General features: G+C 38.2%; 2 protein-coding genes across 3 annotated transcripts in view; both read left to right on the top strand.

The window, feature by feature from the left end:
- Positions 1-4,714, top strand: part of slc38a3b (solute carrier family 38 member 3b) — a 28,836-nt gene extending 24,122 nt beyond the window's left edge. For both annotated transcript variants that reach the window (XM_038697477.1, XM_038697476.1), the window contains 2 exons: positions 1,485-1,588; positions 1,712-4,714. In XM_038697477.1, the coding sequence (XP_038553405.1) occupies positions 1,485-1,588; positions 1,712-1,816 (209 nt within the window). In that variant the 3' untranslated portion in view covers positions 1,817-4,714. The remainder of the gene's footprint in view (positions 1-1,484; positions 1,589-1,711) is intronic.
- A 1,473-nt stretch (positions 4,715-6,187) lies between these two features.
- The window catches only part of gnai2b (guanine nucleotide binding protein (G protein), alpha inhibiting activity polypeptide 2b), a 57,147-nt gene continuing 48,136 nt past the window's right edge, over positions 6,188-15,198 (top strand). Inside the window, exon 1 of the mRNA XM_038697479.1 lies at positions 6,188-6,305. Coding sequence (XP_038553407.1) covers positions 6,188-6,305 — 118 coding nt within the window. The remainder of the gene's footprint in view (positions 6,306-15,198) is intronic.

The raw sequence follows: 15,198 nt of genomic DNA, 5'->3' as shown, positions 1-15,198 counted from the left end.
GTGAGGAGCTGCCCCTCTCTCGATCCGAATGTCAGTGGAGGCGGGCATACAAAAAATGTGGAAGTACAATCTGTAGTTTAAACAACAGCATCATCCGGCGGACTTTTGCTAGCAAATGAACGGAGAACATGGAGGGAAGTTGTTCTTTTATATATACTATCCATACCCCATTGTAATGATGCTGGATGAAAATAAGCAGAGTTTCCCTTTAATGTTAAGACAATTTTTTAAGGAGGACTTCCCAAAAAGCATCATCACCATGACAAGCTTAAAAGTTGAGGACAAGTAGCAAACATAGTATGCTATATTATAACTAAATAACATTAGAAAAAACATTTAAAACAACACTTAATGTTTCCCACAGCTTATTTATCCACTTGTCTGGATTCATTTTGACTATATTCTACATATGATGTGATTATGGGTTACTCACTCTGTTTCTGTTTACAGACTGCATCCTCCTGTTTAACATGACAGCGTATGTTGTGTTTTATACTTTCCAGTTTCTGACGCAAAAAAAACAACAACAGTAAAACGCAACTGAAAAACGTGACCAGTGCATGTTTGCTCACGGACAAACTGATGACCTGAGTCAATATTATTGTCACGCTCTGTCCTCAGATTGGCAGTCATGTTTCCCAGGTTAGAGATGAAAGTTGAAAACATTCAAGTTAAAAGACCACCAAGGGCATCTTCAAATCAACAGATTCTGCTTTGACAAACTGGTGCATGCATTTAAGTACACACAGAGCTCACTTCAATACACATGAATATACAGAAGCAGAAGGAAAAAACTGGATGATGCAATATATGGAGCTGTTTGCAGCATCCTTTGTATATTTTATGGCTCTCAAAGTGAGGTAATTCTGAGTTGAAAAACGAGCTAAAATCAAATAAAAAACAATAATGCAAAATCTGAATGAAAACATAATCCGCACTTGTAAGTCTATCAGAAAACAGCTTTGGTGAAAAAAGGGAACGCCTGCAGACTTCAAACTCCATACAACAAAGGTTTAATAATGACAATGTTTCGACCTTATATAATGAACATTAGATTAGATGCAAGTTAGAGGGAAAAGAGAAGAAACCCATGAAATGTTAGCTAGATCAAGTCACAATAAAGAAACAAGCACCCCTGTTAGATTTATAAAATTTTACATTTTAACATTTGTTATTACCAAGGTCAGGTTCTAGAAAATATCCATACTGGAAGGAGACATTCGGGACTACTGTTATGTATATACATACATACATACACATGGGGGAGAGCCATCATGATACATTTTTTTATTGTACATTTTTTATTTTAGAGAAAATGTTTGGTCTCATATTATAGTGAGTCTGGAGAGTAAAAATATATAAATCGCCTGCTCCTCTTGCTGCCCCTTTTAAAAAATCTTCAGAGAAAAATATCACTGCGTTCAGTGAAATTTTGTAGTACTGTATGCTTTGTTTTAAACAGCCCTTTCTCTCTCTCATTACAGGTGCCACGTCGGCTCCCTGCCTCATTTTCATCTTCCCTGCCGTCTTTTACATCCGCATCGTTCCCAAAGACGTAGAACCCATGAACTCTACACCCAAGATAGTGGTGAGGCCTTTAAATTTTTCTCCCTTCAACCATTCATTCTGCTAATATGGTGATTATCCTGTGTGATACAGGCTTATGCATACCAGAGCTTTTGTTAATTAGGCTGTTTTTCCTTATTCTTAGGCTATCTGTTTCGCTGCTTTGGGTGTCTCTTTCATGGTGATGAGTCTGAGCTTCATTTTCGTCGACTGGACAACAGGGGGCGGCCTTGCTGCTGGAGGCCACTAGATGCTAATTAACTGTGTGTGAGAGCTTCGGAAAGCGGGGGAGGGGGGACAACTGGTTAATTTAAAGGGAGCCCTAACACCTCAGTGAGAAGACACTACAGGGCTGCCCAGCAAGCCAGGTTTTTGTAACAATACGAAATATAAAGTATAGTATGTTGGTTGGAATCATACTGGTATTGATCAAGTTAGTTTTTTGCCTGTAACTTAACACATCTCTGGTCAAAATCCTTTCATAATGATGTTCGATAATTCAATTTAATGTAGTGCAATGTTAATGCAATTTCTACAATTAATCAGGGCTGATCAGGGTCTTTTTTATTACCATCTGTTGAAATGGTCCTTTTCTTGTTGCTTCATCTTTATTTATACACAAACAACTGACGGCTGGTACTGTACAGACAAAGAAGGTGTGATTGTCTGTTAGGCTGAAGACATCAAGATATACATGAGAAAGGGCTAAATAACTCACAAGTTGTTTTCCACAGGATGCAGAACAGAGGCCAGTCAGATGATCTCACCCAGAACCAGAACTCTGAACTGTGCCATTACGGTGTAATATAACACACAAAAAAAAAATATTTAAGACCTTACAGTGCAGGTGACATTTTATTGTTATGTCATATTTCATACAGTCTAAGCTTTTGTTCCAGATCAGCTAACTTAATTCAGAAACCATGGTGCCTTTTAGCATTTGGAACACCCCACGAACTTACAGTAAAAACAGGAGTGTATATTTATTTAGCTATTATATCTGTCAAAATTTCAAATAGACTATATTTAACTACTGTATATGATGAAGTCAATGATCCAAATACATCAGTTTTTTGTTTTAGCTTACAATATATAGATGATGGAAGGTGTTCTGACTGATAATATTTTAAATGCTTTTAAAAATATAGAGCAGTATTTTAGGATTTGATACCTCCCTTTGCAAAACTTTTAGCACACATATGCTAAACTGTGACCTTCAATATAAATCAAGTACAGTTCACCCCGACAGTTGACCTTTGAGTCTAGCTCATTCATTTCTTAAATTCTTGATACCCCCTTTAAACCTCTCATTGCGTTTTTATATAAATTCAGAAAGCACTTCTTCCACACTTTATAATATCACATATTCTGCATCTACATGTTACTTAATTGAAGTTTTATGATGCATAACATTTTATGATCAATTCATATAAATTCTAACTCAAGCTGTGTTTTTTGAGGCTGCTCTGGAAACTCAAATGAAAGGAATAGTTTGACATTTTGGGAAGTACCTTCGTTCATTTTCTTGTCATCGATACCACTCATATCTGTGTGTAATATACAACAATATACAGTCAGCTTAGCTTAGCTTAGCATAAAGACTGGAAGCAGGGAGAAACAGCTAGTTGGGCTCGGCCCAAAGGTAAAACAAAATCAGCCTGCCGGCACCTCTAAAGCTCACTTATTAACACTTTATATCTGGTTTATTAAACTTGCAGTCTCATTACCAGCAGAGATTCACTTTCCTCTAGTAAGTGAGAAATATGGTATCTAGCAGGTAGTTTCTGTTTCCCAGGCTCTGACATAAACTAGACACGTAAGCAATGTACATATCTCAAAACCTATGCATATAAAACCAAACACTATTGGCTATACACCTAGCTACTTTATAAAAGGTAAGTTAGGTTTATTTTTCTATCATTTGGGTGAACCCACCCAAGCTTTATGGGTTTGATGAATACCTGGCCAAGCAACATGAATTTGTACAGATGAACCCACTGGTGGGTCTGGCAGAGTTTCACAAGTTAATTTTATTCATTTGAAAACATATTTTGCATTTTTGTTTCTGTTGCAACATCTTTGCTGTACTGATTTGTAGTATTTTGATGTGCTATTTCACCCTTGTTGATTTTTTAGACTTGATGTTAATGTTTTGCATGCTGTTACGTCCAGTCTGTCCTGTAGTTGGTTTAGTGAACTGCACAGTAACAGAGATTTTCCTGCTGACACTTGTCATACATAATTGTTATTGTAATACTGTACTTGGCATCTTATAGTGGAGCGTACCGAAGTCCTCTACTGTGCTAGTTATTATAGTGTGATATTAGTATTATGAAGCCCTTCTTAAAAGATGCTACATTAACTAATGGTTCCAACATGACTGTTGAGATGTTCTGTCAGTGATGAGGTGTTCATTTTTGAGCTTAATATAGGGATGAGGATGGATCAGTAATTCTTCAGCTGAACTTTGCGTCCCATAGTAGTAGTAGAGAACCTGCATAAAAATTCACTTCACATACTACAGGTGCATTGAATTATAATAGATCATAAATGAACACTTTTAAAAAAAAGAAAGATGGTTTTATATCTCAGGCTTCAGAAAAGTCCTGCGTATATCATTACTTCCCACTCTCATTTTATTTATATATTACTCTATTCTGTGTTTGTTTAGCAGATTTGATTTTTATGGATAGATTATGAACAACAGCAGAGGAGTCCCTTGCTTTTCTACATGCATTTGCAGTGTTGTGTTGTAAACGAAGGTTTAGTTTTGACATATACATACAACAGTTTTTCTTGACTTTAAGGGAAACATAACAAATTACTACCTAGTGCTTAACAGTTACCACAGTTTTAATCCCACACGCAGTATATCAAATTATGCAATTGCACTGATGTGCGTTATGCATAAATAAATCTATGTGATATTTTATTAGAGCTGTTGTTCAAGACATAAATCTATGGAAATGACACGACTATAAAATAACAATAAGGTATATGAATTTTGGTGAATAAGACATGGCTTTATATAAATACTGTATATAAATGTAAACCTTTTATATTTGTGATGCATATTTACTGGAGCTTGTAAAGTGTAAATAGCAGGGACAGTTTTAGTTTGGCAATAAAATAATTGTAGATGTTTTTACATTGTCTCTGTTGTAATCATTTCACCTTAACTGAAGCTAATTCTTATTTAAGCAGCATGTGTTTCTGGTTATTGTGTTGTCTGTCATTTATTGTGTTTTATACTTTTAATAGACATTTACACATTTGATCAATGTTGGAATATCTTCATCCCCAAACACACACACATGGTCAAGAAAGTTTATCTTTTCCTAGTCAGTGTTCTTATGTATCTTTCAAAACTAAGCCGTGTTTACAAAATACACTAAATCTGAACTTTAGGTCATAATGATCCCTCACTGCTGACCTTGTTATGTCTATGTTTCATTATTATTTTACTGTTACACAACACTAATTAATTTACACCTCAGGTAATATAATCTCCATTTCCTGCTACATTTAATGGAATCATGGAAGAAATCCTACTGTTGGCTACATTAAATTTAAAGTTTCAGTTGTGTGTTTTATTTCATTTTAATTTTTGTGTGTTTGCTATTACCCTATTGTAATATTTTAACTTTTAATTTTTCTTGTTAAATAGTCTGATTGTTTTTTTCCTTTTGTAAAGCACCTTGCGCCGCATTTCTTGCATGAAAGGCGCAATATATATTTTTGTAGCACCTTCATATTTTCTATTATGCCTTTTTACAGAACATATAATCCATTATCTGTCAGCTCCACCAGAGAAAATATCTGTTCATGTCCGTTTGGGGGCGCTGGCTGCCAACTCTTCTGTCAGCCTGATTATGTGCCAAGGTATGTCATAAACATGTGACAGAACCACTAGCCATTTTAACGTTCCGTTTTAAGGTCCCGTCCTGCATCCTTGCAAAGACAAACCTGTTCCTTCATAGTCACTGAGCGCAGTTCAGCCTGCTGGTTGTGTTCGTCGTCTGAGAGCCTGCATCCATGACAAATGCTGAGGACTGATGCTGGCACAGCTCCCACTGCAGTCTGCACACCGCACTCCTGAAATCACGCCTCACTGTTTTTACCCCTAATTGGTTCCACACAAGCTACCGCGGAGAGCTCACCTGTTCTAATTGGACTGTCGCGACAAGTTGTCCATGTCACTTCGATCGCGTCCAGTTGTCTAGGAATACCGGAGGATATCTGAGGAGCCCAGCTGAGGAAAGGCAAGGACTGCAGCAGTTCACCAGGCCGACGAGACAAGTGACAGACAGGATAGTCTGCAGCCGAGCAGCGAGCACATGCATGGATGCAGGACGGAGGGCTTTGAGCGCGTAGACATGGACCAGCGGTAACAGTCTAATAAACCAAATGATTTCGGTGCGTCGGCTTCATCTTTGAGCTCCTAGTTGAACAGGAGAGCAGGAACCTTGACTTTTTACGCTTGGGTAAAAACTCTGAAATCGGCTGGACGCAGGAGCTGCTCCATCGTTATTCTTGGCATCAGCCGGCGCGCTGAGATCATCAGCATCGAAGCCTCTTTTTGTTTTGCGCGAGTGGTCGGTGCGCCCCTGCGTTTGGAGCCATGGGTTGTACGGTGAGCGCCGAGGATAAGGCTGCCGCGGAGAGGTCAAAGATGATTGACAAAAACCTCCGAGAGGACGGAGAGAAGGCAGCCAGAGAAGTGAAACTGCTTTTATTAGGTAGGTGGCAGCTGGTGAATGCTCCTCGGGTTATATTCGCGAACTAAAAGGAATGTTTGTTGCTGCAGAACGTCTCCACAGGCGCAGAGTGAAATACAGTAAATCTACAGACCACTTGATTGAGAGCAATGGTCAGACCACTACGCAAGCAGCTCAGCATGATGTTGTCGTGAAAAAAGGAGTAAAACAGAAAATAATTAACATTGCAGTTGCAACTAGAAATAAAGTTTAGACTAGACCAAGCATAAAATCATATCATAAAATCCCCAGATTTCCTCCAAATATCCAGGACAAAGGCTTGTGCAAATCATTTCAGCCACAGCACAGAAAAGAGGCCATATCACTGTCCATGTTTCCAACAGTCATACTGAAACACAGTCTGTAACTGTGTTATTTATTTGCCAACAAGTGCCCATTTACTTGGAGATAAGTCAGATATCATCTTGTCAACATGCAGCACAGCTTCCCAGAGCTTTTCACTGGTATATCGCCCAGAAGGCTTAATTCAATATATTAAACATGTGGACTATGACTAAACATTAACAGGGTTACACTTCAGCACCACTCTACTAAATCGGTCTGTCCTTCAGAGAAATACAACAAACAATTCCTGTTTGTCTGCTGACAACAGTGGCAGAAAAAAGCAAAGATTCTGAAGCTGGAGACACACTCCCTTTCCTCTTCTGCCTTTCACACACACACACACACACACACACACACACACACACACACACACAAATAACAAATACACACCCTCCCACCACATTGTTGCTTCCCCTCTTATCCAATGCACTTGTCTTTATTTGCTGTCATCTTGCTCTTGATTTTTTTTTTGCTCCTTCTTTCTAGGAGCTACAGGATGATTAGTCAAGTTTTGATAACCTGAAGATGGAAAGATACAGAGGTGTTTTGGCTGCACTCAGACTCACTCTTTTATCAGCTTTAGAAAGAATAAGTGTTCTCCTTAGTTTCAGCCTTTAACCAAACGAGCTTCAGGAAGTGTTTGCTATCTGAAGACCAAAAGCTTGTAAAAGTGTAGTTTTTATGCCACATGTCCTCTTACTTAACTACAAACTTCTCTTTATTTAAGCTTTTTCTGCATCACCAAAACCCGTCTGATAAACCTGTAGAACTGATGGATGCTGTGGTTCTGTCGACCAAATTAATATGAGAAGTTTGGTCTCATGTAAAACATAACAGTAAAACTGTTATATTATTTTATAAGAATGTATTGAATTTGCCATACCATGACATATAAAAATATTAATGTAGTTAAGGTTAATGATTTCATCCGGATAACAGGATAACAAATAATATATAAAATAGCTGTTAAGATACAGTATGGTGTATAAAAATCCTAAATTTAACACCTTAGTCTACATGTTAATCTATGTGAATTCTTGCCTCACAGCAAGAAGGCTGTGTTCAAACTTGCCGGGCGGCTGGAGCCTTTCTGTGTCTAGAAGGTGACAATTATTAATGTGGTCTGACATCTTGAATTTGGTCATTGGTATGATTAAATCAGTCTAGCATGGGGAACATTGTTGTAGCCTATTTCAGAGAGCTAACAGCACACATGGTCTGATGCTTTTGTAGAAAACATTAATATTTTAAAAGATGTTAAGAGGAATTGGATCAAACAGATTAAGTATGGGCGGTTATGTGCAAGACTGTTTTTCGAACCGGCGTGGTTACTTCTGGAGTCTTGTGAGGAAACTTTAAAAGAAGGAAGAGTTATCATTATGTCACTTTGTAGGGTAGGAACACATATTGGTGCCAAATGTGTGAAAACTGGAGCTTTTCCCCACCGAACCTGGGAAAATTTAATAATATTAAGGAGGGCTAACATTTGGCAGCTCTCTCAGTAATGTTTTCTACTATCGTCAGGAGGTTGCGCCAATCGCCAAATATATGATTCTATAAATCTGGACCTTTCACACTTACTTTTACCTTTACTTTTACTTTGTTTGTCAATGAACAAAGTTTGTATTTGCACTTTGTTTAGCTAATGGTAGCCAGTAATATCTCTGCTGAGACATCCTACATTCATTTGGAGATAAAACCGAGAATGTAAGACAATCCTTGTGAAGGTGTGAAAGAAAAAGACAGGGTTTGAAGAATGTGCTTTATTTTTTCAGTCAGGGAGCTGCGGTGTTGGTGAGTGATAGCAAATGTTACAGATTCATGACTCGTGTGTGTGCAAACTAATAACATAGGCTAGAGGAATAGTACAAATGTACATCACTGAGGCAATCTGCAAGGCACTGTAGCATATGCTCATGTCCTAGTTTGACATTAATTTGCCAGGCAACCAGCGAAGAAATAAGTAAGTCACTGCTCTTGCCTGAGAAATACTATAACTTCAATTAAAGGGACTATGTGTAGTTTTTTAATGAAATGAATCAAATTTTTATTGCTTATTTATGAATGGGTTATAAACTCACATATAAATGAAGCATTCAGCTGCTTACTTGGTTGCTTGGAACAGCCGCTATGCTGAACTGTACACACAGTGACAACACTGCAGCTAACGAAATGGAGTCTGCTAACACCTAAAAAAAGACCGGCTCCCAGCACAACACAGACTCCAACCCTCCACGTAAAGATAAAAACAACGAAAAGTGCGCTTCTGAAGCCAGTCAGGCCAAATGAGAATCAGATCGACGTTGGGCGAAAACATCAGAAAGGTATTTGAGTCATGGGGAGACCTCCACTTTGTTTTGGATATAAAAACCGTCCCAGACTCGGCTTTCTCCCTATTGAACAGGTAAACTAACATTACTGCAAATCATGTCAAATATATTGTGTTTTTTGTGTTTTAGCTAACGCTGGTACCACTGTTATGTCAAAGTGTTGATTATAACCTGCAAGAAATTATGTAACGGTACAGTGGGTAGGTGAATTTTGTTACTTTTAGACAGAGCCAAGCTTTTTTCTAACTGGCTGCTGGTTGTAGCTTCAAATTTGATGTACACAACAGATAAGAATATATACATTAAATAAAAATAGAACAGAAAAATACAAGAAGAAGAATTAATATATATACCTTTTATATACAGATGTGATTGATGAGTCTTATTGTCTATCTTGGCACAAAAGCCAATAAGCGCATTTTCCAACCGGGATAAAGCATCTCAATAACATCCCTTTTGGTGATATTGTAACGTGCAATTTTTTGACACAGGAATCCAGTAGAATTTTCCCTGTTGTCTGAAGATTGTCTGAGAATCATGTTAGATATATATATAAATAACATCCTCTGTGAGAGAGAATATGCAGAAGGTTGCTGCTTGTTAGCTTTTTACATTAAAATGTAAACGACATAATGGTTGTATTTGTCTCGTTTGTGTACGAGAATATACTGACCTGCTCTGGCAAATAAAAGATGAGTCACTTGATGATAGCTGCTGAAGCATGAAAGGGGTGCACCAAAATCTTTTAATACATTTACAGATTATTTAGTTTTTTCATCATGAGTTCTTGTGGGACTAAAAAACCTATCCCCTTTTTTATTGCAGAATGAGTATTTTCTGATGCTTCCAACAATGTTGTTCAGGACATAGAGCTCATAATCAACCAGATTATTTATTAGGTGATTTATATAAAAGCTCATGGTAAGTGTCACTGAGGACTAGAGATGGACAGTCAGAAATTTTGTGGAGGAGAACAAAGTTGTTGAACATTTTGTTGAGCTGTTTCCAGACATAAAGAGCTTTCTCGTGTTCGCTAACTGGCTGGGCTGATACTTCAAGCCACATGTCACATGGCTAAAAAGAAAACTTGACAGGTCCATATGAAACTCTTCTCTCTCCACTCTGTGTTGTAAGAATAGACTGATTACATCGTGTTGCACCAGACTCCAGAGCTCTCTGTTGAACCGACTGACTAGATGACTGGTGTTTATCAGAGCTAGAACCAGGCACAAATAGTATGTTGTTTAAATGTAAGATGCAGGAAGTGAGGATCAACAATGTACACGTACAGACCTTGTAAATAGCCCATTCAAGAGTGTCTGTTTGGGCACCCATGAATTCAGAAGGTCTTTTTAAAAAAAAAAAGGGAAATCAAAACAACAGCTCAGTATCATGAAATCAATTCTCAGGCTTTCCAAAGAAATGGTAGTGTAATAACAATTAACATGTTTTAGACAGCTCATGCTTTATGATAGATAAAAATTGTATTTACATCTTCACTATGCACAGATTTTACTGCCTTATCTTTGATCTGTGTTCACTTCAAGCATCTTTTCTACAGCTATACATAAAACTATACATTAAATATATATTATATAATGTAAATGTACTATAAATGTACTGTACATTAAATGTTTTTTTTACCCAGAAAACATGCATTTTTTCAGTCCTGAGTAGTCATTTCAGCCTGAATGTAAACCTCCACCAGTCAGACGGTAATTCATCAACCGAGGGCAAAGAAAGTCCATGATGCACTCTCTGCTGCTGGTAAAGCTTCATAAGCTTGTCTCATCTGAACTGTTGTGGCTGGACAGTAAGAAAACCCATTTTACAGAGTTTATAGTGAGTAAATCAATCTGAAACTGTAAAAGTGGGGGTGACTAAAACAGAATAGGAACCCATCCATCACTAGCAGAAAATTCATCCGTAAGCCTTTTTGATTGTTTAAAGAAGTTAGAATTTGGGATCAGTAACAATTTTATGCCCGTAGAAGTGAATGTAGAAAAGTTGCATTTAAGTTATTGTTTCTCTATGTAGAAGCAAGTTTAGATAAAATATGATTGGTAATTCCATCCATCCATCGTCAACCGCTTATCCTGCGTACAGGGTCGCGGGGGGGCTGGAGCCAATCCCAGCTGACATCGGGTGCAAGGCGGGGTACACCCTGGACAGGTCGCCAGTCCATCGCAGGGCCACACATAGACGAACAACCACTCACGCTCACACTCACACCCTAAGGACAATTTAGGGTAACCAATGATTGGTAATTGTACTTCTTAAATAAAACGTATTGATAAATAATAAAATGTATTCCAACAACCAGGTTGATTTAGAATATTATTGTTGCTTACAATCACAAATCATTGTACTTCAGCACATATAGATCCTGTAGCTATTATCTGTCACATTGGTGATATCTAATTACCATCGTGTTACAGGTAGCAGATGATCACATATAGAAGTATCTTGGGCAAGATACTAACCTATCTGAGGGGTAGTTTCAATCTTACACATTTTCACCCAAAATATACTTTATTTTTTTCAAACTTAATTCCTTTTATCCCCTTTAAATCTCAAATTCCCTCCCCAGGCAGATGATAATAATAGTGCATTGCAGACATGACTCACTTCTCATGACAGAGACCAGGGCTCAGGGTGAGACTGTCCACCCAGTGACGACAACTTCACAACAACCCACACCTGAAAGAATATTCTTATGTACTGTTAGTCATCATGTCTCTGCTGAATACCACTAAGTCCTCAATAAATGGATGTGTGCTGAACTAGCAGGAAGTGAGTCCTCACTGCAGTCACACTTGGATGCTTTTTTAATATATATAATATATATTTGATTTAGATTTTGCACATATACAGAGAGTTATTGGTGAGTTCTTCTGTGTTAAGAAAATGAACATTGTCCAACAAATCCCCTGATAAAGATTATTTTTGGTCGCAGCATGAAAGAGTGCCCTCTACACAGAGACTATCTTCCAGGCCTTGTGTATGTGTGTGTGAATGAGATAATGTGTGCCTATTTAAGGCAAAGTGCACAAGTGTCTGTGCTTCATATAGTAGGAAGTGAGTTCTGAGTACTTCCTGAGGCAGGAGGGTGATTTACAGCATGACATCCTGAGTGCTAATGCATTTCACAACTCACAGACAGATTTTTATTAAAAATGCAATGAAAAAGTTGATGCACAATAGAATAATTCAGATTGATGTGTATATTAGTTATATAGGGGTCACTGCAGCTGCAGTTCTTTTTTTCTTTTTTTTTTTTTACCTAACAGCAGTAGTGCCATTATATCCAAAGTTTACTGTCAGTTTCATAGTTCATAGTTCAGTGTTAAATGTTTTCCATGTGGTTTCTACATATGCATCCACACAGTAAATCTATGTATATGAATGGATAGAGCAGTGGTTGGCAATTGGCGGCCCGTGGGCAGATTGCTTTGATAGCAAGATAAATAATAATAATAATAATATTAAGATAAATAAACTGATAATGGCTGATGCTGAAATAGATGTCAGTCATGACAGCAACAGTTACTCACACAATCACTTCCTCTTAAGTGATTGTGCCTCTAAAATAAAAGCACGAGAACGTCTTTTACAGCAATGCTTCATGTCGAGTTTATTAAGAGCTTTTACTTTGAAGAGTTCTGAAGGACATTCAAAAGATTCTCTGGCTTGCTTGACACGCCTCTGAAAAAGCCGCCAGTAAACGTGTGATCAGATTTCCCTGAATTTTCTCAGGGAAATGAAAATAAGTTGTTCATAGGTTAATGAATGCTGATCAAACGCTAGAACGTGCACACATCACTGCAGCACATGCTTTATTGTGAGCATGTGCAAAAGTGTCCTTTTATTCAATTTGTTTAACAAGGGAGAAAAAAACTATCTGCTATAATAGTGTTTCTCAATGGGGGCGTTCCGGAACGATGGGGGGCGCTGGATCAATATTTTGGAAAGGCGGGCGCTGAGATGCTTTGGGGGGTGTTTGTTGGTTGGAAATTCTAAGGGGAGATCCACAACAATACGAGTTTAAACTTTAAACTACTTGCAAAAAACTGTGGTCTGCAACATTAAAACCTGCCAGTTTAGTCCACTGCAACTGGAAGAGACTGTGTATTTTTTCTCCTTCAGCTACTTGTGGTTTGCCTTCACAGGAACGGGAGTATCATCTCTAAAAGTTTACCCACATGGCGTTTACTGTGTAAACTCTGGAAAATTGACGCTCTCTTTCTTGGTTGAAAAGTATTTATTTCTCTGAGGAATACACCGTGAACGTCTTGTTATCACAGTGGTTACACATTTACAAGAGGGATATTCCGCTGTCGGACCAACCCTGAAAGCAGCAGTGACGTGGACCCACCTCGCGCTGTGAGTCGCAGACAGTTTGTGCCAAAGCGTACATAGCCTATATTGTAGTTTCAGTAGGCTATAAAAACATTAAAAACTGAAGCCCAAACTTGCTCTGTTGGGGATTGTAAGTGGCACTTTATCAGAAGTGCTGAAGTTAACGGAGTCGGAGATTTCTGGCTGATGACAGGTGTTGTCAGTTAGTTTCGTTTTCCCCTGGCATGAGCACCTCCTCGTCTCATTCAGTTTTGTCTGTTAGACGCCGAGGGGATACTTCCAGCGAATCAGTAACATAATGCAGCATAGGGCATGTAGTAAAATATTAGGAATTCTCTTTAAATAGGCTAATGACGTTAGTCTCCCATTACAACTTTTATTCTTTACATGTCAGAGTACTCAGATATGTGGGAGAGATTCTGAATGTGCAGAAAGTTTTGAACATGAGCAGAAGTGTTTCCCACACGTTCATTTATTTGTGGCGGCCTGCCACAATATCAACGCTGACCGCCACATATTGATTTTAGATTTTTTTTCCTAGGCCTATTTAAAATCGTATTTGAGCTGCAGGCAGCGTGTATTCGCGCAGCACATCCTCTGGCTCGTCTCTCTCATCCGTCCCTCGCTCTCTCTCCCTCGTGAACAAAGCTGCACAAATCTGTGCAACACAACTGTCACACAATTGTCAGAGACCCAGCTATTAAAAGTTATTGGCAAGCATGTAAGGAGCCTAGCTAATAAGGAGAGCTAAGTTACTGTTAGAATACAGCTGGGTTTTTGAGGCTAGCACGCTGTATATAGGCCCTAGCTGCGCCACAGTTACACTGTCATTCTGTGGGAAACACTGAGTTATAAGTTATTAACAGATGAGCTAATAAAAGTCCAGTCAATAACTGAATTAAAATGGATTAATTTATTACTGAGATGAAAAGGGGCCACAATCACATTTTCCATGTTTTAATAACAATAGTAACAATAAAAACAACAATATTCTGGGCAAATAGCAAACATCTTTGTTGATGGGAGGCAGTAAGGGACCTGGATAATGGATAGGGGGGCGCTGGCCCAAAAAAGGTTGAGAACCACTGTACTATAAGATGGAAGTGATCCTACATTCAACTTAACGGGAGTCCCGCACAGTACCGACTGAGCTAAACATACACGTGGTTTGAAATAATTTGATTTTGTCAATGGCCCGTCATATAACAGCTTGAAAAAAAATTGGCCCTATGCCAGACTTATTTGCTAACCTCTGGGATAGAGAGTGACAAGTGTTTTACAAATATATGAATCCTGTTGATAGGACATATAAAATATATATTTTAAAAATTGTTGAGTTTTTCATTTTTGTACCTTCTCGATTCCTCTCCTCTCGAGGAGAGAGGAGTCGAAGCGATTTGCATTTAATTGAATGAGATGTTCTTGCTTCAGAGCTGTCATTTTAAAGTGACGCCAAAAAATATGACGTGTGGCACAGCTGCATCAAATGTCCGAGATTTTGTTAGAGCCTAGTGCTATGATCAGGTGAGCAGACCAACTTTCAGCACCAATACTTAAAGGCTACAGATCTTCATAAATGTCTGGCAACATTATGACATGTAGAAGAATTTCGAGGTTGCAATAAACATAGCCTATTTTGAAAGCATTAACAGTCACAGATTACAGTATCAAGGAGAAATTCAGTAACTCACTCCCAAGCTTTTCTTTTTGGCTGTATGCCTTTTGACTGTAAACAGGAGATCATTTCCAGACGTCATCTTGATGAGGGTGAACGTTTCATCATCCGTCCTTTATCTCAAATGTAGCCTACAGCCCCAATTGCAACTGTTGTCACAGGACTA

This window comes from Micropterus salmoides, unplaced genomic scaffold, assembly GCF_014851395.1.
Source record: "Micropterus salmoides isolate LMB-PRFRI ecotype aquatic unplaced genomic scaffold, ASM1485139v1 Ms_hic_scaffold_4, whole genome shotgun sequence".
Lineage (NCBI taxonomy): Eukaryota > Metazoa > Chordata > Actinopteri > Centrarchiformes > Centrarchidae > Micropterus > Micropterus salmoides.
The sequence above is the reverse complement of the archived record's forward strand: the minus strand, read 5'-3'. Positions and strand labels throughout refer to the sequence as shown.